The following is a 25,725-nucleotide window of genomic DNA, read 5'->3' as shown; positions in this document are numbered from 1 at the left end:
GAATGTCTGACCTCATCAGACAAAGAAAAAATCATCAAGCAGGAGCCTGAGCTTGCCCTCTGCGGAATGGCTGGGCTGGCCGCCGGAATCCCCTATATATAGGGGGTTTTCCGGCGGCTTGGGGGGGGCTTAAGCCCCCACCAGCCCCCCCTTAAATCCGTGGCTGCTTATAAGATCATTACATAATTTTGATATGCCAAATGGTCAATCAAGAGTCAAAATATTGCCAATTGCGAATGGCGGGATCATCATCCTCATCCTTATCAAAACAACGTTCTATATCACTTAACAAATCTACTCTATAGAAATCTTTCTTGATTGGTTACACAAAATTTTGTCAAAAATCTGATTCTTCCAATGGATGATCACCTTCTAATCCTAATTTCAATACCATCATTAATTTCAGTTCTAATTGCCATTAGGGCCCTATTCTTACAAAGTAAAGATATCTCAGTTTCGTCTCTACAAAGAATCTCCTCGTGTATGCGGTTCAAGACCTGACCGTGTAGTTTTACTATCAAAATAGCATCTTTTCCTATTCTATGAATGCTTTTGAATCTAATTATTCCATGCAAGGAATATCACCAATTAGGACCATATGACATCTCAATTTCTTTTTTACAAAGAACATTATTTCCTATGCAGTTCATGATCTGATCATGTAGTCCAATTGCTAAAGTAGCATCCTTTTCCCATTCTCTAAATACTTCTTAATCTAACTCTTCCATGCAAGGTACACCTCTAACATCTAGTGAGAATTTTCAAGACCAATTAACATGATTAAGCAATCGAGATTGGTTTCGAGAAAATGATTGAAAATCTTGTGAATAATTTATTAGTATTAAATACAAAGAAAGAGAACGAACAAGATAAAGAATAAGAGAAAACCATTAAAGAAGTAAAAGCACATTAGCAAACACTATGATGTATTCAGTGTGGAAGTAGGCCAATATTTCTATTGGCAAATAGGGGGTTTTCAAGTTGATAACCAAGTATTTATTATTTGTTGGGGAGGGAAAGATAACCACAAGTAAAGTCAAGTGCTAGAAAAAGAACTAAAAAAATACAAACTGATCATCTACCAAAACAATTATCTACTGGAATATAAGTTTGATGATCTAATTGCTTTGAAGTTTTCTTCCAAGAAAATTCAATCAATAGTCTCAAACTTTGAACTTGGAGAAGAATGTGGGATCTTCACTCACAAATCAAGGGGAGCATATAGAAGAGAACATAAATAAATTGCTCGTGGCAATTAAGAAAATTAAGAAAAAAATAGGCGCTAATAAGAATAAGATTAAGAGATGTGATAATGAAAAGATAACGAAATGTAAAAAAAAAGTAACCAAAGTAAGAGTAAGAGACGGAAATTAAACTACCGGAGCTGTCGCTTTAACTTATGATAGAAGAAAATGAAAGAATGCTGAGTGACAAATTGATATAATACATAATCACATCTTTAATACACTAATTACTTATAATAAATATATGTTTAACATTCCTACTTAACTTTGGTGTTTGTTTTTTAGCAATTGATACATGGTTTATGGTTAGAATACATAGATGCTGAATGCTACAAAGTCAAAGACAATCTCTGGAAGGTTTACCTTTGTTCTTTTTGAAGTCTTTCTTCATATGTTCTTTAATTTTAATTAAAACGAGCTTCCAAGTAACTAGAACTACTAACTAATATAAATTTTCTTGCTACAATGGAGTTTCTGAAAAAGATGAAATAACACATAGATTGTATGTAATCCACAATTTTCATGGGGAATATTTTTAATATTTTTAAACAAGTTAATTTTAGAAAGTTAACATTGGTATATGTGTTAAGCACATTTTGAAAAAAATTATTGTAGTACTAGTTTCAACTTAATATTTTTGCCAATTAAAGTAGCTCCTTGATCAATTTTTTGAGTAGAATAATTTTGTACGATCGTATTTTGCTTTATACAAATATTTTATGATGAGTACACTTTGATGAAAATAAGTTTAGTGGCCATCAATTGTTTGAAATGTGTACTTGAGAAATAAGTAACTAGAAAGTCATTTCAATATGTTCAATTGAACAAAAAAATTGAGCAACATCAACATGGCGATGTTTTTGATACCTAAAAGTGATCAATGAAAGTAAAGAGAGGGGTCACCTAGATACTAGAGGGTTTGTTTGGATAGGAGGTTATTTGAAATAATTACTGTAGCACTTTTTTGTGATATGATGTATGTGAGATAAAAAGATGGTTGGAAATTGTGTGTATGATGTAAGCAAAACAAAATTTGAGATTTTTATAAGAAAGTCTTGCAATCCAAACATACCTGCATAAGGATGATGTTTTAGAAAGCAAGGTAGTCGTGCCAAAATTTGAATTTCGAATCAACAATAAGACTAACCATAAATAAAATATAAACAAAATATCCAACACCCAAGATAAATCAACAAAATATTATTGTACAAACATCATTGTACAAACATCATCTATCAATTATCCCTTGGTCAGTTTGGTGCTAATTCTTTGTACTGTGGTCCTGCATTCTTTATCTTTGATTAGGAATATTCTTTATTTTAAAACACACAGTATGAAATAGTTGTTGGAAATATTGTTTATTAGTTTTTGCCCAAAAGTTTTAGGCTTTAATAATAAAAAGAAAAATCTTGATATAGAAATATAAGATGGTAAAAGTAAGTACTTTCTTAATTTATTTTCCTCCTTAATAAAATAAGCATGAGCCACACAGATATTTAAGAGCAGATCATAAGTGAGCGTGTTGGTTGCTAACCATGCAATCATTCATCATCTTGAAGGTGAGTTTGACAACTTACTTTGGAGTACTCTTCTTGACTTATTCTTACTAGTTCAATTAAATTAAGTTTCTATTTCTGTATCAAATATTATGAATATTTGTTTTGATAAGCTTATTAGTTTTCTTTTGTAGCAACATATATATGACCATTGTGTTATACGTCTCTATAAAGTTGACAAAAAGTTAACTTGTCATACATAATTTGTTGAGTATTCATTAATTTCGATTATTTGATCATGGCCTTTTTATGGTGATATGTGTGTTGCATTTTGGATGCAATTTATTATTTTAAGCGAAAACATTCAATTTAATTATGGTGCTAAAATTTAACAAAAATGGCTAGCAAGGGATTTTATGTGTTTTCAAGGGATTTTTTTTGGGGCATAGTTGTAACATTATTACATAAGTGGTAAGGAAAAATAGCTAACAAAAGATATATTGTGGCAGATTTATATGCTGCCAGACTTGAATTAATTAGGAATGAACCAATTCTAGAGTTGAGCAAGACTTCATTACTTGCTTCTACTACTTGCGAATCTAAAGTAATCAAGCAACATGCACTTCCATTCTAATGTAAAGTTTAAATTGCTATCAACCCTTTACTCAATGTGCGTGATTGCTATTATTCTACTTCTACGTATCTCCAAACAAGCATAATGATAGACCAAACACAAAGATTAAACAAACTCCACAGGAAAATTTTCAAGAAAATTGATAAAGAGGCAAATGAGGACATTTTTTTCTTCTATTACTTGCAAAAGGAAGCAGCGGTTTTAGTACAGAATAGAAAACGAAACAAAGGCTGCCTACTGTATAAAGCCCCATGCAGTTGATCAAAAACTAAAGACTAGGAAATTGCTATTGACTAACAAGTAACAACTCTTATGGGATGGGTTCCAATTTGGCCACTCTTATTACCCAAACATTAATATAATTAGAGTCAAAATCATAGCTGGTCAACTTATGACACATAACCAGCTAGCTAATAAATTAAAAAAAACTAAAAACTGGGGGCTTAATTAGTTTTTACACGTGCGTTTACTTTCAATGAAGGCTAAACAAAGACACAGGTTGATGTCCTTGGAGGGGCAAAGTGCAACTACTGCTACATTCAAGAGTTTGATGTAGTTTAGATAATCCCATAGCTCAATAAGTTTGGACAAGAACTTTACTAGAATTCATTTTCACCACTATTCTTAAGGGATAATTTTAGAAACCTCTCCTGAAGTTTCTAACAATTTCATTGACCTCCCCTAAGGTTTTGAAAATGATATAAGCCTCCCCTGAACTTATAGTTGTAGTAACATGATCAGCCCATGTCAGAAAAATGAGCATTAAAAAAGTATTTTGAAGAGGGAGATGATATTTGTGTTCCATATATGCCTTTTTTGCTTATCCACAACTTGTATTAGTAAATAATGAAAAATATTAAAAGACATAAATAATTAGTAAATTTTAGCAGTTGTAAGAGCTATTAGAAAAAGTGTTGTAGCAACAACTTGAAGTTTCAGTTTGCACCAATGGCTATTGCAATGGCCATATTTTTAGTTTCTTTCAAAAGCATATAAATGGCTGAAGCAACTCAAGAAATAATTTATTTTTAGTGTGATCATCTGATTTTGAGGTAATAAAAAGTGGCAAGGCTGGAACAACCAAAGGCTATAGCTAACTTGATACTCATCATAAATATCACACTAGGTGTTGTATTTATATTCATCCAAATTATAAAATCAATTGGATAAACTCTTGTAACAAATGTAAAAGTGCCACGACATTGTACCAGCCATTTTAAGTCTTTTCTAATTATATAAGAACTAAACCAGTAGTACTTGTCAGTTGGATTGTATTTGAAAGAAATATATGACTGTTATTTGATGACTACTATTGTAACTTTACTAAGAGATAATAAGCAACAACATATTAGCTGAACTAGTTAGTAAGACAACATAAGTCACTTGACGTTAGTTCAAAATTGCTATAATTATAGCAGTTGTAGTACTACATAATTATTGCCGCAATTCAATGTAGTTTCAAAACACCATCTGCCCCAAAAGAATGAAGCAGGTGGTAAGGATTGCAAAGCCAAATTTCATGACCATTGATTGTTTGTCACTAATGCCAACCATATACAAAAGCATGAGTGGGTAGCATGTCAATAATCTTAATGCAAATCAGCAGATTTTAACCTGAAGGGAGCCATGCTTTTCTCCTTCCTTTCCCTCAATTTTTCTATCTTCCCTAAGTCTTCGTATGAGACTGTCCTTGTGTTGCTCTCTGAAGTCATATCGAATCACGAGAAAATGGCATCATATTGGTACATCAATTAGTGCCATTTCTTAAGTGCAGTTACATTGACTTATTAGAGATAGAACCACGGTTAATATCATTTAATTAGTTCATTTATTTAATGACATAATTATATTTTTCTAGAAATTCGTTCTTATCACCCTTTTATGCATTAGGGCAAAACAGTAAATTCATTCCAGGTTACATCAGCAATGGGGCCCAAAATCAGTTAAGGAGATGTCAGTGTTATTTTCGAAACCTCAGGGGAGGTCAGCGAAATTGTCAGAAACCTCAAGGGTGGTTTCTAAAACTATCCCTATTCTTAATACTAGCTAGGATCATCATTATACTATAGAGTCATAGTGGATTCGGCAATAGATTTGTTTTTTTTTTTTTGCTAACAAAGGTGATTTTAGCAACAATTTATCTGGAGTGAACAATTCTTTCTGTCGTTGTTTTTAGCTATGTACATGTATTTTTCAAATAAACAGTGCAATTAATTCTTTTTAAACATTTTTAGTAAACCCTTTTGGATTAGATGCTCTGTCAAACATTACAAGGTAAGTATGTGTATCTATGGTACGCAAAATAGTGTGGTAGCATTAAAATCAATTGACAAGTTGACATTGCCAAAAACAGAAGGAAAAGCCATTTTTTCCTACAATATAATATGGGGCAATTATCATTCTTTCTATACTAAAAAAAAAAAAAGAATGTATGTGATTCAAGATTGAGCATTCTATAGTATTCGTTACACAAAATTTAAAACTTGTTTTTGATGTTACATAAACAACCGAAATATTATGTGACCTCAATTATTATTGATCATAAAATATCTACAGATTAAAGCACTAGATGCACTTAAAAGCAATAAATTAGTGTATCACAAGTTATTCCTCTAGTTTGAGACTCTGAAGACAAAGACTAAATCACCAATGTTTTAGTGGTACATACATCAAAAATGATTTATGTGCATCATGAATGCTCTTCAGGACACTATTCCACTTCAATATTTATCTTTAAACTAACTAAATGTAGCTTAAAAAAAAAAAAACTAGATGCGATGCAGTTAAATGTACATTTAATTTCCAGTCTTTTTCCTCCTACTAAACGAGAAACATGCACCTTAAATAAATATGCATACGTAAATGATAAAACTCATTGATGAACTCACACTTCAGCTTTACTCATCCATTAGCATTCACATACCTTTATTTTCTCCAACTGCCAGCTCTAAGGGTTCCAGTGTTTGAATTCTAAATCTGCCAGTGGAGACAATTTTAAAAATTCTTCCTGATCGCTAGACCAACGTTAATGATTATGTGAACGAGCTTGTATCTTGTGGTCAAAGAAATAATAGATTTTGGATACCAAATTTTTCCAAATAATATTTCGTTTGCATCATAAACACATTTTTTAACTCACATTTTTAAATTCTCAACCATCTTTTTATCTCACATATATTACATCACAAAAAATGCTACAGTAATTATTTCAAATAACACAATTTGGATAGTAAATTATTTGAGATAATTTTGTGAAAAAATATTGTAACACTTTTTTGATGTGATGTATGTGAGATGAAAAGGTGATTAAAAAATGTGTTAATGATGCAAACAAGTCAGTGTATGTTAATAAGGTGGAAATAATATGCAATTCAAACACACTTAGTGCAAGGAAGCTAATTAATTGTAAGCCGATGGATTTGTCCTCCAAGGGTTAAAGTTAGGGAAAATCACCAATTTAGTCCTCAAACAATTTCACTAAAGCCGATTTGGTCCCTTAATATTTTATCGCATGAATTAAGTCCCTTAACTAAAATTCTTGTGCCAATTGAGGACTTATACGGTGTTGCCACTCAAAACATATGTTTCTGTACACAAACCAACGACGAGGCAGGGGCTTTTTTGGAAGTACATAGTAGGATTTCTATGAGAAGCGAGACACCGACCATTTTGTATCCAAATTGGGGAAACCTTTGAAGCCAATCGCAGCGGTCGAGGACTTCAAGCTTTCTCTCGAAGTATATTCTCCAAATTGCGGCCGAGAATGGAGAAACACACACCTCCTGGCAAAATAACTTTGAAAGTCCCTATCCTTTACAAAAGCTACCATGAGCAAGAGAAAACCAATTGCAAACAATAACAACCCTGAAAATGAATCCGAAGTTCGGATTAACAGCTGATCATGAGGCGTTGATCCTGCGAACTTACCGGCACGGTCTCTTCCGTGGCTAAATTCAAGGAACTCGTAACTATGGAACATCATCACACCTCCACAGCTCAAGGCCATCAAAGAATGCAGAATACATATCTTGAAGAACCCACCCAAACCCATCAACCATTCCCAAACAACAAAGATAATCTTTTTCTTTTTTTCCCCTTTCCAAAAACCTCCAATTCCTAGAAAGCAAGAACGACCCTTTTAAAATTAATTCACAAAAAAGAACAGACTTCAAATCAAACATAACCAAAACTTATATTTTTAGCCTCAAATGTAATACTAAAAACTGAATTCATTGTAGATTTTGACTTTTAAAGCACATGTAACCGAAGCCCAAGAATCAAGATGGCGTGGTACAATTCTCAACTGATCAAAACCCAGAAAGATTTTTCACCTAAAGCTCAAGGCTTTGGATGCAAATAAGCAATAAAGTACCCGAAAACAATCCTTCAGATTTAGAGTTTTGGACCATAGGTAGGTTTCCGTCCTCTTCTCAGAGCAACAAACAGGTGACTATCTAGGCTGGTTATCATGGGAAATCGAGATCAGTGAATAGGGACTGGATGGAGAGAGATCCAAGAAAAGCGTTGGATCTAAAAACACAGACGGAATGACATCTAGAAGAGGAGTGGAATTGAGTGAAATCTCCGATTTCGCTTCAAAGGTTTCCCTCAATTTGGATGCAAAATGGCCGGTGTCTTGCTTCTCGTAGAAATTCTATTGTGTACTTCCAAAAAAGCCCCTGCGTGGCCGTTGATTTGTGTACGGAAACATGTGTTTTGGGTGGTGACACCATATAAGTCGTCAATTGGCACAAGAATTTTAGTTAAGGGACTTAATTCATGCGATAAAATATTAAGGGACCAAATCGACTTTAGTGAAATAATTTAAGAACTAAATTGGCGGTTTTCCCTTAAAGTTAAACAGCTATATGACCCGTGTCCAGCATTTCATGACAAATGGAAGCCCTTCTGATTCTCCTCAAATCTTCTTTTCACATAGCCAGCAGAATATACAATCCTTGGCATGTATCTATATCCCTATGTTCTTTTAAGTCCACTTCAATTAAAAAAAAAGCTCATTCAAAATTACTTCATTAACTAATTTAATCAAAATCCGAACAAGACTTATTAGTCTTCCTCATTTTAGAGGTTTAAATTGGAGTTTCGTAAAAGGCCAAGTCACTTGGCAGTCTCAGCCTCAATAACAGAAAACAAGTAGAAATATTTGGAAAGGGTGGTCTCAACATAATTTGGAATTACGGTACTTTTATTAAAAAAATCTTTTTGGGTGATATATAGAAATATTTTTAAGATATTCAGTATTGCATATACATTGTTTTATAAAGTTAGGAGTAGAGTTTTGGTTTAAAAAACAAAAAGAAAACACTTCAATAAAAGATCACATTTATACTTATGCTAATAAATTTTTATGTCTCAAAAAATGAAAATAAACTTCGACCTTCGTATCATGAACTCAGTAAAAATATAAATACAATTAAAAAAATTTAACTTCATATCTTATCAAATACACAAATCCATACAAAGAAAACACTACTTATGTAGGTATGCACTTAACCATGGTCAAATCCAACCGGTATTTATACAAAAGCCCATGCAAACAAATGCAATTGAGCATTTATTGAGCATTATTCTCTAATTTTGAAAACTCTACTTACGCCCTTATGCAATTGAGCATAAAGGCAATCAACGTTAGATTGTGATTTTTTGATGAAAAATTTTCGTCTTTTCTAATCATAAATCATTTACGGCATATATATATTTTTTTTGACAAAAACTCATTAAAATAACAACGCAAACACGGCCTAACGTTTGAAAACTACAAAGAATATCTAGATATAAATCTCCCTAATTCCAACACTAATACAAATCCAACTCGGAAATTTCTTATAGTATCTGATTGTGATTTTGATTGATGCCAATCCTCTTTGTCGACTCTCTGACCTGGTCAGTAGTAGCGGTAGTATCTTTGTTTATGTAGAACCGTCTCCTCACTTTCACCTCTTCTCCAAGCCATCTCTCTTTCCCTTCCTTCCTGGGCGCAAAACACACACACACACACACACACACGCACTAGACTAGACTGCCTTACATTAGGGTTTTTGGCGATCCTTTTTAGGCAATTAGAAGTAGGATTAGAATTAGATTCTCACATTTAATAAACCCAATCTATCCATGAAGCAAATCTATCTTAAATCTATCTCCTCAAACTTTGTTACAGATTAGCCCTATTTTTGTTTAATTCAGTTTCTGCAAAATCTTTTCTCTTTCTCTCGCACTCAGACACTTCTGCTGGAGATTTACTGTTTCGATCAATGGCGTCGACGGTGCCGGCGAAATCTCAGCCGCTTCACAATTTCTCATTGTCGCACCTGAAATGGAAAGGCAATCACCAACGTCCTCGTTCGGCTTCATCTTCCGCCGCCAGGCTATCTGCCTCCGGCTCGCCTCACCGATCGCCGCCTTTCAGTCATGATTCTCCACCGCGGAGGCAGTCGCTTAACTCTCCCTTGCGCAGCGCAGCAGACTCAGTTGCTGCATCATCTCCGTCTCGTCATGCAGCGATGCTCGGCGGCGAGGACTCAGCGGCGTCTCCGATGCTACATGGAGATGGCGCAGATGAATTAACTGCGCCGCTACTGAATCAGTCTCCGGTCCGTGGCAATGGAACCGGAAAGCTGGAGTCTTGTGTGAAAAGCAGCAAGCCTTTAATTGAGTACCGGAGGCACTCTAGATCTTCGGTTTCTTCTGGTGTTAAGAATGGAGCATTTACATCATCGCCTGATCGAGATGAGAGAAAATTGAAGGGGGCAGGGGCAGGGGCAGGGGTAGAGGCAGAGGCAGAGAATAATGAAAGCAGATCTTCGAAGTTTCTGATTAAAATCCGGCAGAAAGCCAGCAAGTTTGCGGAGGAAATTCAACCTGAAGAGGAGGGAAAAGCTGAGGTAAAAGTCCAGGATAATGAGGTTCAGGACGAGGGGAAGCTACTGGCTAGTTTTGATGACGACGAGCCGTTGCAAAAGACATGGAATTTTAGGCCAAGGAAACCAATAAGGCCGTCGCTGAATTTGAATGGAAGTGGTTTTAAGAACAATGGATCCACAGTGCAGCACGCAAAAAGAGCTCAATCACCGCAGGTGAATCCCAACAGTGGTAATAGATCAGAGAATCAGAAGAAGGAGAAGAGGAAGATTGGATTCACACTTGCCCTCTCGAGAGAAGAGATTGAAGAGGATTTGTTTGCTTTACTGGGATCTAAGCCTTCTAGGAGACCTAAGAAGAGATCAAAAACTGTTCAGAAACTAATGGATGTAAGTCAAAAGTTTAACCTTAATCTGATCGTATTCTGTAAAATAATATTTCTGGCCTCTTTGTTTCCTATTCTTCTGCTTTTTTGGGATTTGACAATTTGATTGTCTGTTTCGCTGCAGAATGTGTTTCCAGGTGCTTGGTTGCAATCTATAACTGCGGATTCATATAAAGTTTCTGAACACCCTGGAAAGGTATAATTTTTTATTGCCATTTACGAGCTCTTGCCTTGTTGGATTGGTTTGATATATGGGATTGACAGCATGATTTTCTGTTTGCAGGCTTAGCTTAGGTAACATCTTTTGGGATTGTCCTAGTGATGGAGGTTTCTGCAATTTTTTGATGCAATCTGAAGAAATAATCAGCAGCACTGACTTGTATAGATAAAAGGGGAGTTTTTGGTCGGGGGAATAAGTTCTTTTCCATCATGTGGCTAGCTTTTGCTGTTTTCTTTTGCTTTATCTAATTGTGGGCAGTCAGAGAATTGGGTGAACGTAGTTTGATATGTTAGTAGTTGCAGATGTACATATGAATTTTTGGATAACTTAATAGAGTTTTCTTCAGTTCTATGTTGCTTATATAGAATCAATTGACAGCTTTTTATTTGTGATCAAATTTTGATTATGCTGTTGTTTGTTGGTATCTTCTTTTTTGATGGCTTCTGATATGTCAAGACATAACAACGTGTTTCCTGGTTGATGAATGTGGTTATCCTAGACCATCTAGTAGAGATGTCGGCCTCTGTGATCGTTTGCAATTACTGTTGATGTTATAACCTTATATTTGTCATCTTTGACATCCTTTGAATAGTTTGATAATAATTAGGACTAATTATATTGTCCAACTTTTTTGTTCTCATAGTATGCTGAGAGCTGATCATGGCTTTTGGTACTGCAGTTTAATACTCTAAACACAAAAATCTGTCTGTGGACTGAACCCTGTGTATGCTTTTTGGTTATTTTGCTGAAGCGTTAGACTGAGAAACCAAAGGGTTAGTCATATTAAAGTTTACCTAGTGTTCCTGAGGTAGTTGTCTTGCTGTTTAATGCCATTGAAATTCCTATTCTTTTTAGCGTGTGGCGAAGATCAGGCTGATTAATCCAAATTCTGCTGAGAGTTTATATGGAGGATTTTAAAGCTGAGGCAGGTCTGGCTGGCCCTGGCAGTTGATTTCTTTGAAAGGCAAATGGTTAGATTGTCGGAAAAGAATCTTTTATTGGTTTGAAATCTGTTGTTTTTGTAGTTTGCTTGAACTCATTCATCTAGAGATTTTTTTTTTTTTTTTTTTTTGTCATACCCAATTGATGACAGGTATTGTTGGAAAAGAATTTCAAGATTCGTTTACCAGCACATGCATGAACAGAAATTAGATGCTTGAACCATATTTCACCGAAGTCTCAGCTTCCAGTGTTGCTTTCTTTGCCATGATTTCACTTTTTACCTCATCTTCTTATTAAAAGACACTGTAGCTTGGAATTTTATCACCTATTTATGATAATATTATGCTTGCACTTGGCAGATACGTTAGTTGTGAATATGTTCTCAAGCTTATTCTACCTGTGCAGTTGTTTTCTTAATGAGGAGATACCTCTGGCTTTGCATTCTGAAAGCTATTTTTTGTTCTTCAGGGTACTGTAATGTGCTATATGACTGAAGAATATCCGTGCTTTGATGTTACTGATTTGCCTTCCCTCTGTCGTAGCTCTTCACCATTTTCTGTACCGGGGTAACCATCTTTTTAGTCTGTTTTTGCTCTCTCTATCCAGATGCAACTTTTTTGCCCGTGTAGTTTTCCAAGTTATTTGTTCCGTGCAGTCCGTCGACTGTTGGAATATACATCTTGACGTAGTACAATGGTGCTTGCATTTCAATTGCCATTAGATGGTACCATCACGCTCAATTTCCAAGTACCCTAGCTGAATGAGCTGCACGAGCCTGTATTCAACTTGTGCTCCTGTAACAATGCATGCTATGCCTGCTGGGTTATGGCCTTGAGCAAGATGAACGAGGGGAATGTAGTTAATACCATACCATTTATGGATTAGGAATGTACCAGACACCTTTTTGCATTTAAGTATTTGCTTTTGTAGTTGTCATGCTGTTTTATCTAGAATCTTCGAAATAGGAATGTATTGACACGAGGCATGTAGCCCTAATTTGGCGTTGGTAAAGATCAATTACTATGGTTGCCCATTTGTGGAATCAAATATAACCGAATTCCGCATTTATGTTCTTTCAAGCATATATAGGAAATCCTGTTTGAAACGCGAAGAGCTACCTTAAAGATTGAGCTAAGAAGGGCAAGATATGATGAGTAGTCGTGAAACTCTTTATTTGGTTTAAATGCCGGGATAAGATACCTGGAGAACTGGGTGAGCCCTCACTTTGTTTTGAAGGATAATAACGGCTAAGACTTATATTGAACTTCCAAAAGTCCCTAATCCACGGCCACAATCTCAAAACTTCCAGACCTTTTTGATTTTTGGGTGGTACTTTGCCAACCAACACACGCATTTAGGAATTCGAATAAATTTTTGTTTTTGAATACATGTAATTATTTATAGATAACTTTAAATGTATGTGTTCTCATTAAGTACCATGCCATTTAGAACCTCACAAAGGGCAAAATAACTTTAACCACAATCCCAAATGCTTATCATACTCCATTGTGAAGCAACTAAACAAAAATTCAAAAACCTAACAAATCAAAATATATTTAAGTTTAAGAAACCCCCACTAGAATTATGATGAGATCAAAGATAACAAAAGGCTCAAACCTACAAAATATGAGAGACCCGGGGGTTAAATACTCTGTGTCCAGATGTATCAAATTTCCCGACTTTTGGCATGTGGACCTAATTTGTAGCCGAAAGAGAACAGGGCCAAAGCCCAAATCTTATGGTCCAAGATTCAACCGCGGCGGGGAGTGAAGAAGAAATAGAAAAGAAAAATAAAATAAAAAAACTGCTTTAGAAGGAGAAGAAGGGAAATGGCGGATGGACGGAGATGAGATGGAGCTAAATGAAGAGAGTGATGGTCCTCGTCGGTGGAGCGGTGGCGTAGAAGGCTACTGGTATTGGGCGGGGGCAAGTTCGGTCCAATTATTATGGGCTATTTTATCTCTCCGGCGAGGTTATGCAGGCGATTCTAGTTTAATGCCTTTTAAAGCCTTCGGCGTGGCATCCCTCTTCGTTGGCTCCGCCGCTTCCGCCACCATCGGTTCTCTCCGAGCCTCTGGCATCCACTCGGTAACTCTCTTTCTCTTTCTTTGTCTATTTACTTCAGAAATTTTGGTTGCAATTGCAGTGAAGGGTGCAGTCTTGGAAGTTTGAACTATCAATTACTCCCGTTAATTTTTAGATTTTGCTTTGTAAACAAGCGAAAAGTACTTTCTTTTTGAACTCTAGGGTGCATTTGCCTGGTGAAATGAGATATTTGGTAAAGGAAATTGTGTTGACATCACTATAACCTATACGAGTTCAGGATAGTTGGGATTTTGGATTTCAGTTGTCTAGGTAGCCATAATTTTTGTAGTCTCTTCCAATTAAAGCTATTTCCTTACCTATCTACCACAGGGCATAAATATTACTCCATGTATTTTTTACATGAAGCTGAAATTCATCAAGTTCAGTATCTTTCTCCAGCCAGAAGAGGAGTACTATTGAGTTATGGTTGTGACGTGTGTCAATGAATTAGTAAATGTTGTGATATGTGTCCCTGGCTCTTCATAAAAGGTTAGATTTTGCAAAGTGATTGTCACATTTTTAGCTCTGGAAATTGGTTATTGTGTTTTGTCAGATCAATTCTACTAACGTTCAATCGTGGAAACATTGAATCTGGAAATTGTGTTTTATTCTGCACCCTATATCCTTTCTATATGGGACGTTGGGTAATTTTGTATGCAGTAGTGGAAGCTTTGCAAGAACCGTGCCTCTAGAAATGAATGCTAATCCTAATTACTTGGCTGAAATAAGAAGCAAAAAGGTGGGTATCACCTTTCTGTTGAAGCAACCTTCATTGGGCCAAAGCAAGCATTCTTGCTTTTGTTATTCTCAACTTTAACAGTTTGGGCATTGTCGTGTTGAATAAATCAGAGAATCAAGATAACTATATTGCCTTTTTCTCTCTTATCTGGATTTTCTTTCTTTTGCCCTCTTTCTTTTTAGTTTGGGGATTGTGGTCCAGTTTCTGTTATGTTCATGTCTGCTCGTTTCTGCACCATTGCCAGCTGTATATTAGTGCTTTAATGGTCACAACTAGGTGTTTATAGAGCATCATCATCTTTGCCAAATTTAATGCTGTTGATCTGAAATTCTATCCTATCAGCATTGCTCATGCTTATTGGCCATTATTGTCAGCGTGTTCCATCCAGATAGATTGTTTATTGTGTAATCTGATCACAGAGTATCTCTCTGTCATAATCTTTTAGGTGGATGACATGAAGACTCTAGGTGCAAATATAAGGTCTGGGCTTGGAATACGACCAAGAGCACAAGACAATTAATTATGGTTATGTCATGGCAAACCTATGGCATTCAGGATCTCCCTTCCTGATCTTGCCCTGAAGTGCTCGCAAACACAAAGCTCATCATTGAATTTTTAATCCTTCGTGGTAGTGGAGCTCAGAAGCAATCTCTCTTGAGAAGTACTCTCTCCTTTAGCAATATGACGATTTTGTGCATTTTTAGTGCATGATGACTGTTGTTTTAAAATCCCTCTGAATGGATGCTTTTGGAGGTGTACTTTTATGTGATAGTGGCCATTTTAACGTTTCTTTTAGTTTTAAGCTGATCTGTTCCTCAGTGATTAAAAAAACAAAAAAGTGGTCCGTGGACAAATTCATATGGTCCAGTAGATTAATAAACTTAAGCAGTTGGTTACAGTAGGAAAAATTGCAAAATCTTGTTAGGATTTGTTCAGTGGAGCGATAATCATAATATTGACTGCCGCCATTTACCAATGGTGGGAAGCTTCTTCCAAGATTATGTTTGTGATAACTCTCTCTCTCTCTCTCTCTCTCTATTAAGTTAATCGTTGTCCTTTCAAAGGAAGTCGAATACAAACTACAAAACGTTTTCAATAAAACAATTACTAAGCTGACTCCAAAATGTTTTGAAGCTGTAGGTGTAGGACAAAAGCAAGTCTCTAGGAAGGCAAGGGCAATTGGTAGAGTGAGACCTGAAGCAAAAACATGTATCCTCCAGGCCATTGATTTCACAACAAATTTGTTTTTTCTTTTCCTTCCCATCACGGGAGGAAAAATTGCTAGAAACTGAAGGAAAACGCCTATGGCGCAAGCCAAGCTTGTATAAGAAGGGTTAAATCACGAGGAAGAAACTTATGTTGAATTAGAAAGATGCCACATTGAATTATCAATCCATCCTACAGCTTCTAACAAAAATGAAACGAGAGGGGGTTGAAAACCCCATTTAATCAACGTCTGCCAGTTCACATAAACCTAAATCCCAACAACAGCCAACCACCATAAATTACCCTGCCCAACTTCAAGAGGTGGCAAAAAAATTTGCCAACGAGGACAAAAAAAATAAGGCAGATATCCAAACCCTAAAGTGTGTAGACTACCTTCAGATCAGCTAAATATTCCGTGCTACATTGTAAAGTTGCTACCATATATTCCAATTGCCTCGGACATCAAAAAGCCCATTCCAATACCGTCACTCGGTGGTGAATGAAAAGAAACAGGAGAAATCCAACGTAATAGAAATCTGGTTGACATCCACGGGTGCAGCAAATTTCCGATCGAACAATGTATGTAACTCCTTTCAGGCTGGGATGTATGACTCCAGCAAAAGCATTTGCCGAGATGGTGATGTAAGCTCAACCACCAAAGAAACAAACTTCCATTGCTTGTCCTCATCTTTGAACATCTCTGCATAAACTTTGCCAGCTCCATGGGGGCCGCGAATGTAAAAATCAACCTACATTTAATTGAGCACGTACTTAAAAAACACAAATCTGATATCCTTATAGTATTAGATGGCTGTAATTTCAAGTTTTCAGCAGAAGATGCAGTAACCAAAGCCTATATCTTGTTTTTCTTAATGAAAAGCAAGTTTGTAGTGTAGAGTAAGAAGATAAACAGAATATAATATATAAGTCATAAATGCCGAAATCAAGGGACTATTCCTGAACCCTTACCGCAACATGCTCAACACCATCTTTGGTCCATATCCTGTTTGGAATGCGCTGGCGAGCAGCTCGATTCCTACTTTCTGAACCATAACCAGTTATGGGGGATCCAATTCTCACCCTTACCTGGTGCAAAGCAAATTAAAGCCACTTAAACCAGAAGATGCAGTAGGAAGGATATAATCAATGAGAAAAATCACACAAAATCAACTTGATTCGTGCTATAGTTTACGAAGAAATAAGAGAATCCAAAACAACTAAAAGAAACACGGAAGCAGCAATCAAATCTCTCAAAAAGATAAACCGTGTCCTGTCCTAACTTCCAAAGCTAGCCTGTTACTCCACTTCCAAAACTTGGACTTTAGTCAGAAAAATGGTTAAGCCTCACCTTTAAGTACGAAACAACCGTCCATTTACATTATCATCATTATTCTCGTATCTATTCCATGTTCTTGCTACACCATCATGAATAAAAGATCTAGGAAAACACAAAACCACCATTCAAGTATGCTTAATAACCATATGCAGTCCTAAATTTTTTGCCTCGGATAAAAAAAGATTAGAATTCTCAGGTTAACCACACTAATGCAACCTAAAATAACTCCCACAATAACAGTCTTGACTATGTCGAACTGTTCAATTCTAACTTTCATGGTAGAGGTGATCCTGCAATGCCACTGGAAACACTTAAAAAAATTTCAGGTAAGACATACTTGGCTATCATTTTGAACCCTTTCCAGAGCCTTCCCAAAAATTTTATACCTGTAAGACACAAAATTCATCTCATTTAAAGTAATCTTGAAAGATAATGGGGAAAAAAATCAAATCAGATACTGAAACCGAACATATAAACAACATAGAGGTAAGTCAGAATCTTACTCCTTTGGTTCAAATACAAGCTCAGTAAGAACTGCATAAGCCGCAGCAATAGCAACTCCAAGTCCTGCAAGAATGAATACAGTGTAGGAAGCCCCTTCTACAAATGTCACTGGCTTCTCAGGGATGTTATATGTTGGAGCATCAAATGGATCTTCAACAGTAGATATATCTTTGCGAGTCTGTTAAAAGGAGGACCGAAGGACATAGTTCCTTGTGGTTACAACAACAGGATTCAGAGATACCAGCAAAAGGAAATGAAGCAAATCATAAGAAAATGGCTGGCATTTTTTTTTTAGTCTACAAAAAATAACGAGATGCTTACAACTCCATCAACTATTTGCATGAAGCTTGCAAAACTGTAAAGCAGTGTATGAGTTGATGTAGCGTATTTCAAGATAAGAAAAGATGCAATAAAGTCAAGCACATAGCAAAGTATATCTCCCTAAAGCAATTCCTAATAATGACTCCTTGCTACTTAGACAGCAATACATCACCAATGACCAGCTAAAAAACTGTCTAGGAAACTTTACCACAGGATTTAGACTGCAATATGTATGACAAGAATTCATAACATTAAACTAAAATCTGGTTTAAACTGTAGACATATCACAGACAAGTGAATGACGTGGTTCACGATGTATATAATGGGCCAGCTTATGTGCTCGTACTTTTCATCTTTCCCCAGTGTTTGTTTTACTTTAGACATACCTAAAATTAACCAGTCAGCTAAGGAGGCTTCAGGAGAGGTAAGAATTAACTCTTTATCATCTACCCCTTAGTTGTTCTTCACATCTCATATTCTCCAGTCACTGATGTTTCTCCTCAAAAGACAACCCTCCATACTCTGTTTCCTATTTTACAAATAATTCTGATAATTAACCAATACTAAAAATTAACACATGCAATTAAGCATATGAAATGTAAAGGAACCACTGGCAACATTATGTGCAAAGCACAGTAGCAATCTAGATGGTACTTAAACATAAATAAATTGCATAACAACCACAGAACAAAGTTGATCCACACCGCATAATCAATCATTATATTTGAATTTAGAGAGAAACCTCTGATTCATTTTGACCCTTTGAATCAGATGCCTTTGATGAAAAGGATCTAGCTGAGGAAGATATGTTGGAATTTATTTGACTCATCATGGCTGGTTGAAATGACGACTGGGAAGTAATGAAGTTCCTCCTAGTCCACTGCTTTTTGAGTAACAGAGGAAGTCCTACACACATATTCACAATAAAGAAAGATTTTAAGGGGGGAAAATGAAAGACAGAACAGAAAAATGTGTCCTCCATCTCGCACAGACACGCTCAGATACTTGCAGATACAAACATGAACACAAACACAGAGAAAAACAATTGATTGATGGAAATTTTAACTTTCAGATCTAAAGTAACCTTTAAGCTACTCTATATATAGCCAACCTGCAAGAATTAAAAAGTCTGGTCAAGAAAACTTCGACAAATTATATACTCCAAAAAATACTCTCAACATTCAAAAGACACCATCCAAGAATGAGGAAGCATTAAGCTAAACAGTGATTCGGGGAAGGAATGGCTTCTGTCTGCTATTTATGCATCTCCGGATGATGAATTGAGAAAATTGGTCCCATCCATGGAACGAATGCTTGAAAGCGGGTAGAAAATCTGAATTTTTGCAAAATTCCAAGAAGGTCACATCATTGGACATAGATTAGAAATGATTCATGTGTTTGCAGCTCTTACACAAGGACTCCATAGTAGCCAAAGAATAGAATAATCAAGAAAAATAATACTAACCCCCGGCTTCATGTTTGACCTGAAGAACAATGAAAAGAAAAATTATCAGAAAGCACTTGTATTAACTCCATGACTATAAAGAAAATAACAATCATCTGCATACCCTAGGTGCATAGCTTCCATCTCTGACATATTTTGCACCATTATTCATCATTTCCTGCAAGTAATCATGGTTAAAAATTATGAGTCAAGTTTCAGAATGTAAACAATGCAAGAGAATTACCTGAAAAATTTCACATGCAGGACAAGGACTTAAGAAGTATAAAAGTCATTCTTGTTTTGGTAAGTTAAACAAGCACAATTATCAATTATGGTGACGGAGTTTGCCCCCTAGCATACTAGACAAAAGGGGAAGAAGATAAGTTAACAGTAGTACCAGCAAGTGTAAAAGTATTTTACATATCAACAACCAGTTAAGTATATCAGTATCATCAGAAAGAAACAATATTATTGAAACAAACAATCACCATCTGTAGCTGGAGTACAATTCGCACCTCAACTACTAGATAAATTTGCACGTAATATCAAGAAGAAACATCATCCTTGAAACAGAGTGTGGGTACAAATTATGCTTTCACCTCTCCCTCCCTTTGTAAGTAACATCAGAAAGAAAGATCATTGCTAAAACAGGTAATCACATTTTGCAGCTGGTATACAATTTATGCTCTCTCTCTCTCTCTCTCACACACACACACACACACATATATGTATGTATGCATGCATGCATGTATGTATGTATGTATGTATCTCTCTAACTAACGTGTGTGTCTGTATGTATGTATGTATATCTCTAACTAACGTGTCATTTCTAACAAAATTTAATTCAGTGCAGTAATTTATCATATAAAGCTACCTAACAGTCTTCCTGGTTATCTATGGCTGAAAATGGGCTAAATTAAAACAAGAAGGCCAAAAATACACCTTAAGCCAAGTATAGTATAATGTCATGTTCATTTTCCAATTTAGTTTGGCCAATGGTCATGCTCCTTGTTCAATGTAGTTGAGTCAGTTTTAACTTCGTTCACCATTCCTAGAAGTGTCAAAGTAAAAGAAATTTACCCCATAAAGAAAGCCTGTTGAGCAAGATTTTGGCTGCAAAAGATTGGTAGAGACAGTTTGCAAACTAAACGACAAAAGAACTCCCTAATGTCTTGCTAACATTTCTTTATCAAGTTTTATAGAACATAATCTGCATTGAATAAAGAAACTCGTCATCCCCTTCTTTAGTATAAGTTTCCACAAAGAGACCAAAATCCCACACAGCCAAACTGATTAGAGGTACTTTGCAGATAAATTATATAAATCCTAACCGATGTAAATTCCTTTGGTTAATTACACCGATTGGAACCTTATATCAGTATTAAAATATCTTCTTATCTTGTTCCTAACTCTAGATGCAAAGTTTTGCAATAAACAAGTGCACCCAGCAGAAGTGAAGAAATACAGCACAAGATTGAACAAAATTATTGGAAACTTTTAGTATGAAAAGCCTTAATCCCCATTAAACATGAGGTAATATTAGCTTTCAACAAAGAGGAAAATGAATTGTATGATTATCGAAGTGGAAGTTTTAGACATGTAAGTCATAGGAATGCATGGAAAGTAATTTACAAAATAGTCAAATTATTCTTTAGACAATTGATCAGCTTTAAAGGCATGTCCACTGTGAAGAAGAGATGCATCAACATCATGGAATAAATATTCCAAAAGGCAGAACAGATGACTCCCTCAGCTTAATCACAGCTGATAGACCAGAACTCCAGTGCAAATGCAACACAAGTTAAAGGTAATGAGACATAGAGGTATCATCATATTGTCGACCATCCAATGTCCATTTCATTCAGACTGTTTTCTGACCTCTGACCTAACGAACAAAACAAAAGCTTGTGAATCTAAACTAGCGTTGCATTATAGGCACAGTGAGGTCTACTGCAGTGAGAGTCATGTGCTAGTAACTTTATTTACTTGAGATGCCTGTTCCCATCCTATAAGGGCAAGGGAATTTAAACCTTTACCATTTTATTAATAAACTCTCTTACAAACGAATCGCGCTTAGCTTAAAGTTCTACAAGTAATAAGCAGCGGCAAAACAACATAAAGTAAGAAAGTAGCCTACTTTCTCAATTCCCCTACATTTAGTCTATTCACATCACATTCCAATATACAAAAATTGCACCTTCGCAAGTTCCACTCACGCATGCAGAGACACACATTTACATACACAAAACAAAAGTTCATATATTTCAATAGCAGAAAAAGAAAAACGAAAATTCACCCATTTCAACAAATATAATACCTATAATAAATTGGGAAAAAATATTCACAATTGCTCCAGACCACGTTAAGAAAACTACACATAAGCACCACATTGAGTTTAAGCACTGCGATCATTAAAAAAAATGATACTTTTGACATACCCTTCTAACAAAGCTGCTGGCTCCAGGCTCCCCAATGGACGTAGATGAAAAGGGAGCAAAACCCATATTTGATGCATATTTTGTAGGCATATAATCAAGAAAAGAATCGCCCAAGCCATTGCAGGATTTCAGAGCGGTTGATAGCCTATTATTCTTCAGTAATAAAAACCCAGTTCTCCTTAGATGCTGCATCTTCAGAAACAGGTAAGCTTGACTAGTCGGATTTATGTCAGCGAGAAGAGAAAGGAAAAGAACAGAAAATCTTGAGCTTTTAAGCTGTGCAGAATGGAAAACCCATCAAGAAAAATTTGCATAAAAGTGAAGACCCTATAATAAGTAGCACTATACTATGATCGATTCAACTGATGGTGATGAAATAGAACAAAAAAACGGGGGTGGGGAGGAGGGAAAAACCAATTGGGGTTCAAGTTATCTATAGCGAGATTTTAGAGGGGAAAAGATGAGAGGCAATGTTGAAAAATTGACAAGCATAATGAAAACCCAATCGGGGTTTTAGCCCTTCAGCTGTGACAATACAATCGGATGTTATAGGCTGGGCTTTACTCCTCAAAGCCTGAGATCGGCCCGACTCGAAAGCTCGATCCACTTGTGAAGCCTTCATTATACCGTAGTATATATGGGTTAAAAATATTAGTTACTTTTATTCTTAAAATTTTGATTATAGTGAAAATTAGCTAAATACAATATAACAAATAGTACAGCGCTAACTATTACTAAACCAAGGGACCCGGTTACACGATACACACAAATTTTGAAGGGGAGAAAAGTACATATGAGTTAGTGTGGTGATTTTCTCATTTTGCTTGTTAATGATTCCTCGCATTTTTGGTGTTTAATAATAGGTTGGCCTATTTTTCGCCCCACCAATAATTTCTTTTATAGATATAATTATGCAAAGACGATTGATAGAAATTTAATCATCTTACAGTATTTATTTATTTATAGGTTCATTTCTCGATCAGATTTAATGTTTAGTTCACTTCCAATCTAATCCAAACTTGTACCAGCCTCCTTCCCTCTCCTGGCTTCCCCCTCTAATCAGGACTGGAAGACTGCAACTAAATCAGAAACAATTTTTAATCGGATATGAATGAGTTTTTGACAAGTGGATTTTGAAGAGACTCGAATCGAATGACCCGTCAAAAACATTTTGCTGGCGACAAAGCAAAAGTCGAAACCGAACGTCAGACGAAATTTGCACTGATAGAGACCATGAAACTAACGAGTCCCAGCACCACATCTTAGTTTGGTACGTACCATGTGAATTTGACAGATCACATAACTAAGAGAGTCTAAGCACCATAATCCTCTTGTTTGGCAAGTTCGAGAATTGAAAATTAGAGGTTGAGAGTCTGTTTTATTAGTCATTTCTGACGAGAAGGCAATTCTTGTATGAGCGAACACATTAGCCAACCAGAGTTCGAATTTACAAATAGAAAAACAATTGCCTTTCCGACCCACCAGAGCCGGAGGTGATTATATCATGTTGAGTAGTAGATTTGTTGATGGTTGTAACCCATAGCAGAAGTACCATTGTGCAACCGGCTTCGGCCTCCAACTGATTATTGTGCGGTTGATTTTGGCGGTGGCAGAAGTACCATATACAACAAACTCGATCAGATTTGACCAAAATCAACTAGATCAGATTGGCTCGAGTTATTCACGGGTCGACCTCGGCATTCAGATACTCAGCTCGGCTCAAAATTTAATCATGAAGCGCAATCAAGTCAATTGTTGTTTAAGAGAACAAAAACCTTCAAGCTAAACAAACTCAGCATGCATCTTTAGTCCTAAATATGCTATGGCTAGTGAAACTCACCGATACACCGACATTTAAATGAAACTAAAGGACAACACAAGTCAAACCTCTAGAGCCTTCAAAGCACATGTAAAGAAGGTACATGTCTGAAAATCTGAAAAGACACAGCCATGCCAAACTAATGCTGTGGAGAAGCATGCAAGATCCTCCAGTGAATAGTTCAATAAATGGCTGAATCTATGCATCTAAGTTAAATATTAAAGAATAATGTTCCACTGTATCTTTTTCCAATTGTTCAAGGACCTCCTTGATAAATTTTACAGGACGCATGAAATTTACGAACACAAAGGTAGTGTACATTGTCTTCAATGTAGTCGTGCATGCCTTCCTATCAAAATAGAATCTACTGTGAACTGGAAAATAACAGATTTCACGACTTCAAACCTGTAATTGCATATGAAGCACGAAAATAATAGCATTGAAAGATCTAAGAAACTTCTCACCTAGTTAAACAGTAACTGGAGACCGTAATTAAACTGTCAAGACGAGCACCCACAATGGCTCCACATATGACACTCTCGGTCACAAAGTTAAAGAGACTTCATCTCAAAGGGCAACGGCAGCCAGTTATCTGAAGTCTTAGGTACTAGACTGAATAAGTCGTCGTACTACAGAAAAGACATAAACATTAAACATACTAAGACGACGACATATTAGACAGAAACTCCATATGTAAATGCATTAACACAAGGAGGGACAGAGCAGTCTGTGCTTGTATCATCCAACACTATCATTAATCTAGTATTTTTTCAGTCTGACGAGCATAACCTCTCTTTGGTCCTCCTGGATAGGTTCATAAACCTTAGCTTGAAAGGTCTTGACCTCAGCAGTTTCAGCCTCTTCAGCTTGGAAGGTAATGTGAAAGACCTCACCAGCACACATGTATGAAATTACCTTCTCAATATCTTTAAACCCAAATGGTACACCCTAAAAAACAACAACTCCATAATTAATCTGAAAATTAATGACCCAACAAGTAGATCACAAGGAGGAGCAACAGTATAAAAACGGACACAAACGCAAATATAAGGATGGGGGAATGCGGGAAAGAATTCAGTAAACCTTGGTATCTTTGTTCTTATCATTGAACTCTTCAAGTGCCATGATAGCCATTTCAACGAGATCTTTGTAAAGTTGAGGATCATTCTTAAAATTTCTAATGGGGGCATAGATAGTCTCACGACCACCCGGAAAAACATCTATGTCAAAACCCTGCAAAAGTAAATCAATCCAACATTCACAATTATCATTCCCGCCGGTATATATGCTGATGCTTAAAGAAAGATTAAAAAAAGAAAAAGAACAGTAGGTGATATCGTTAAATACCACCGGAGAAGGAAGGAAAGGAAGGAAGGACAGAGAATGGGAGAGAATACTAACATCGCTCTCCTCGACCTGTTCGAGGTACCGTTCAATGGTACTCTCGTCGGCCATCTTTTCGTTGCCGAATGGCTCGAAACCAATATAAGGATTACAACGGCGAGCGCGAGTTCTTGCTAGGGCATTCCTGATAAATTCCTCATAAGTTCCTGACTCCTTGAGACCCAGCCTCGGAGGAAGCGATGTTTTTTCAGCTGGTGGTGGTGGAAAAACGCGTTTGTTTTTTCCCCACGATGATCCTCCACCGCTGCTCTCACCTCCAACTTTGCGCTCCGCTTCCGGCTTCAATTTCTGACGTTTGCCGCGAACACGATTGCCGCCGCTTCTCTTACCCATCGGTTGTTTCTCACATTTCCCACCAACACGGCTGCGCCTCGTCATCTTGCCACAGAAACAGAAAACCCTAACTTCTGTTAACTACGGCCTACGGTTGGATTTGATCAGTTCTGATAAATTCGCCTCGGTGGGGGTATACCGTATGCGAAGGGTACCACGTCAATGAGCAGTTATATCTACCAACTAGATAAGAGAACAACTCAAGTTCTCCATTGATGCCAAGTGTCAAGGTATGAGGAAACAAATTTCATTTTTTTATTTTGGACATTAAAGAGAGTGAAATGTCTATTTGAGCC

At 36.3% G+C, this 25,725-nt stretch overlaps 3 protein-coding genes and 2 long non-coding RNA genes across 5 annotated transcripts; 2 read left to right on the top strand and 3 right to left on the bottom strand.

The window, feature by feature from the left end:
* Positions 1 to 6,890: 6,890 nt before the first annotated feature.
* LOC140037239 (uncharacterized) lies at positions 6,891 to 8,162 on the bottom strand. The gene is made up of 2 exons (XR_011841158.1): positions 7,747 to 8,162; positions 6,891 to 7,490 (listed from the first exon to the last, which is right to left on the bottom strand). It is a non-coding gene; the product is annotated as an uncharacterized lncRNA (long non-coding RNA).
* Positions 8,163 to 9,220: 1,058 nt separating this feature from the next.
* On the top strand, positions 9,221 to 11,207 carry LOC113731983 (uncharacterized). The gene is made up of 3 exons (XM_027257550.2): positions 9,221 to 10,642; positions 10,763 to 10,834; positions 10,922 to 11,207. Exons 1-3 carry the CDS (start codon positions 9,647 to 9,649, stop codon positions 10,925 to 10,927), a joined length of 1,074 nt encoding a protein of 357 aa, XP_027113351.1. The 5' UTR covers positions 9,221 to 9,646; the 3' UTR covers positions 10,928 to 11,207.
* Positions 11,208 to 13,143: 1,936 nt separating this feature from the next.
* On the top strand, positions 13,144 to 15,426 carry LOC113731982 (uncharacterized). Its single transcript, XR_011840488.1, has 2 exons — positions 13,144 to 13,888; positions 15,070 to 15,426. It is a non-coding gene; the product is annotated as an uncharacterized lncRNA (long non-coding RNA).
* A 537-nt stretch (positions 15,427 to 15,963) lies between these two features.
* On the bottom strand, positions 15,964 to 22,396 carry LOC113731981 (probable mitochondrial import inner membrane translocase subunit TIM21). Its single transcript, XM_027257548.2, has 8 exons — positions 21,874 to 22,396; positions 19,560 to 19,613; positions 19,457 to 19,475; positions 18,734 to 18,897; positions 17,670 to 17,848; positions 17,504 to 17,552; positions 16,800 to 16,916; positions 15,964 to 16,579 (listed from the first exon to the last, which is right to left on the bottom strand). The coding sequence occupies exons 1-8, from the start codon at positions 22,063 to 22,065 to the stop codon at positions 16,424 to 16,426; spliced, it is 930 nt and encodes a 309-aa protein (XP_027113349.1). The 5' UTR covers positions 22,066 to 22,396; the 3' UTR covers positions 15,964 to 16,423.
* Positions 22,397 to 24,103: 1,707 nt separating this feature from the next.
* LOC113731979 (uncharacterized) lies at positions 24,104 to 25,596 on the bottom strand. The gene is made up of 3 exons (XM_027257547.2): positions 25,094 to 25,596; positions 24,776 to 24,925; positions 24,104 to 24,640 (listed from the first exon to the last, which is right to left on the bottom strand). The coding sequence occupies exons 1-3, from the start codon at positions 25,472 to 25,474 to the stop codon at positions 24,452 to 24,454; spliced, it is 720 nt and encodes a 239-aa protein (XP_027113348.1). The 5' UTR covers positions 25,475 to 25,596; the 3' UTR covers positions 24,104 to 24,451.
* Between the last annotated feature and the right edge of the window lie 129 nt (positions 25,597 to 25,725).

The sequence above is a fragment of the Coffea arabica genome, chromosome 2e (assembly GCF_036785885.1).
Source record: "Coffea arabica cultivar ET-39 chromosome 2e, Coffea Arabica ET-39 HiFi, whole genome shotgun sequence".
Classification (NCBI taxonomy): domain Eukaryota; kingdom Viridiplantae; phylum Streptophyta; class Magnoliopsida; order Gentianales; family Rubiaceae; genus Coffea; species Coffea arabica.
The sequence above is the reverse complement of the archived record's forward strand: the minus strand, read 5'-3'. Positions and strand labels throughout refer to the sequence as shown.

Coding starts and splice junctions, on each gene's coding strand:
- LOC113731981 (XM_027257548.2), bottom strand. CDS start 22,065: ATGCAGCATCTAAGGAGAACTGGGTTTTTATTACTGAAGAATAATAGG. Junction 17,849..18,733: donor AGGGTCAAAATGAATCAGAG/GTTTCTCTCTAA, acceptor TCCTTTTAACAG/ACTCGCAAAGATATATCTAC. Junction 16,580..16,799: donor ATGGTGTTGAGCATGTTGCG/GTAAGGGTTCAG, acceptor AATTAAATGTAG/GTTGATTTTTACATTCGCGG.
- LOC113731979 (XM_027257547.2), bottom strand. CDS start 25,474: ATGACGAGGCGCAGCCGTGTTGGTGGGAAATGTGAGAAACAACCGATG. Junction 24,926..25,093: donor AACAGGTCGAGGAGAGCGAT/GTTAGTATTCTC, acceptor TTACTTTTGCAG/GGTTTTGACATAGATGTTTT. Junction 24,641..24,775: donor ATAAGAACAAAGATACCAAG/GTTTACTGAATT, acceptor GTTGTTTTTTAG/GGTGTACCATTTGGGTTTAA.
- LOC113731983 (XM_027257550.2), top strand. CDS start 9,647: ATGGCGTCGACGGTGCCGGCGAAATCTCAGCCGCTTCACAATTTCTCA. Junction 10,643..10,762: donor CTGTTCAGAAACTAATGGAT/GTAAGTCAAAAG, acceptor GTTTCGCTGCAG/AATGTGTTTCCAGGTGCTTG.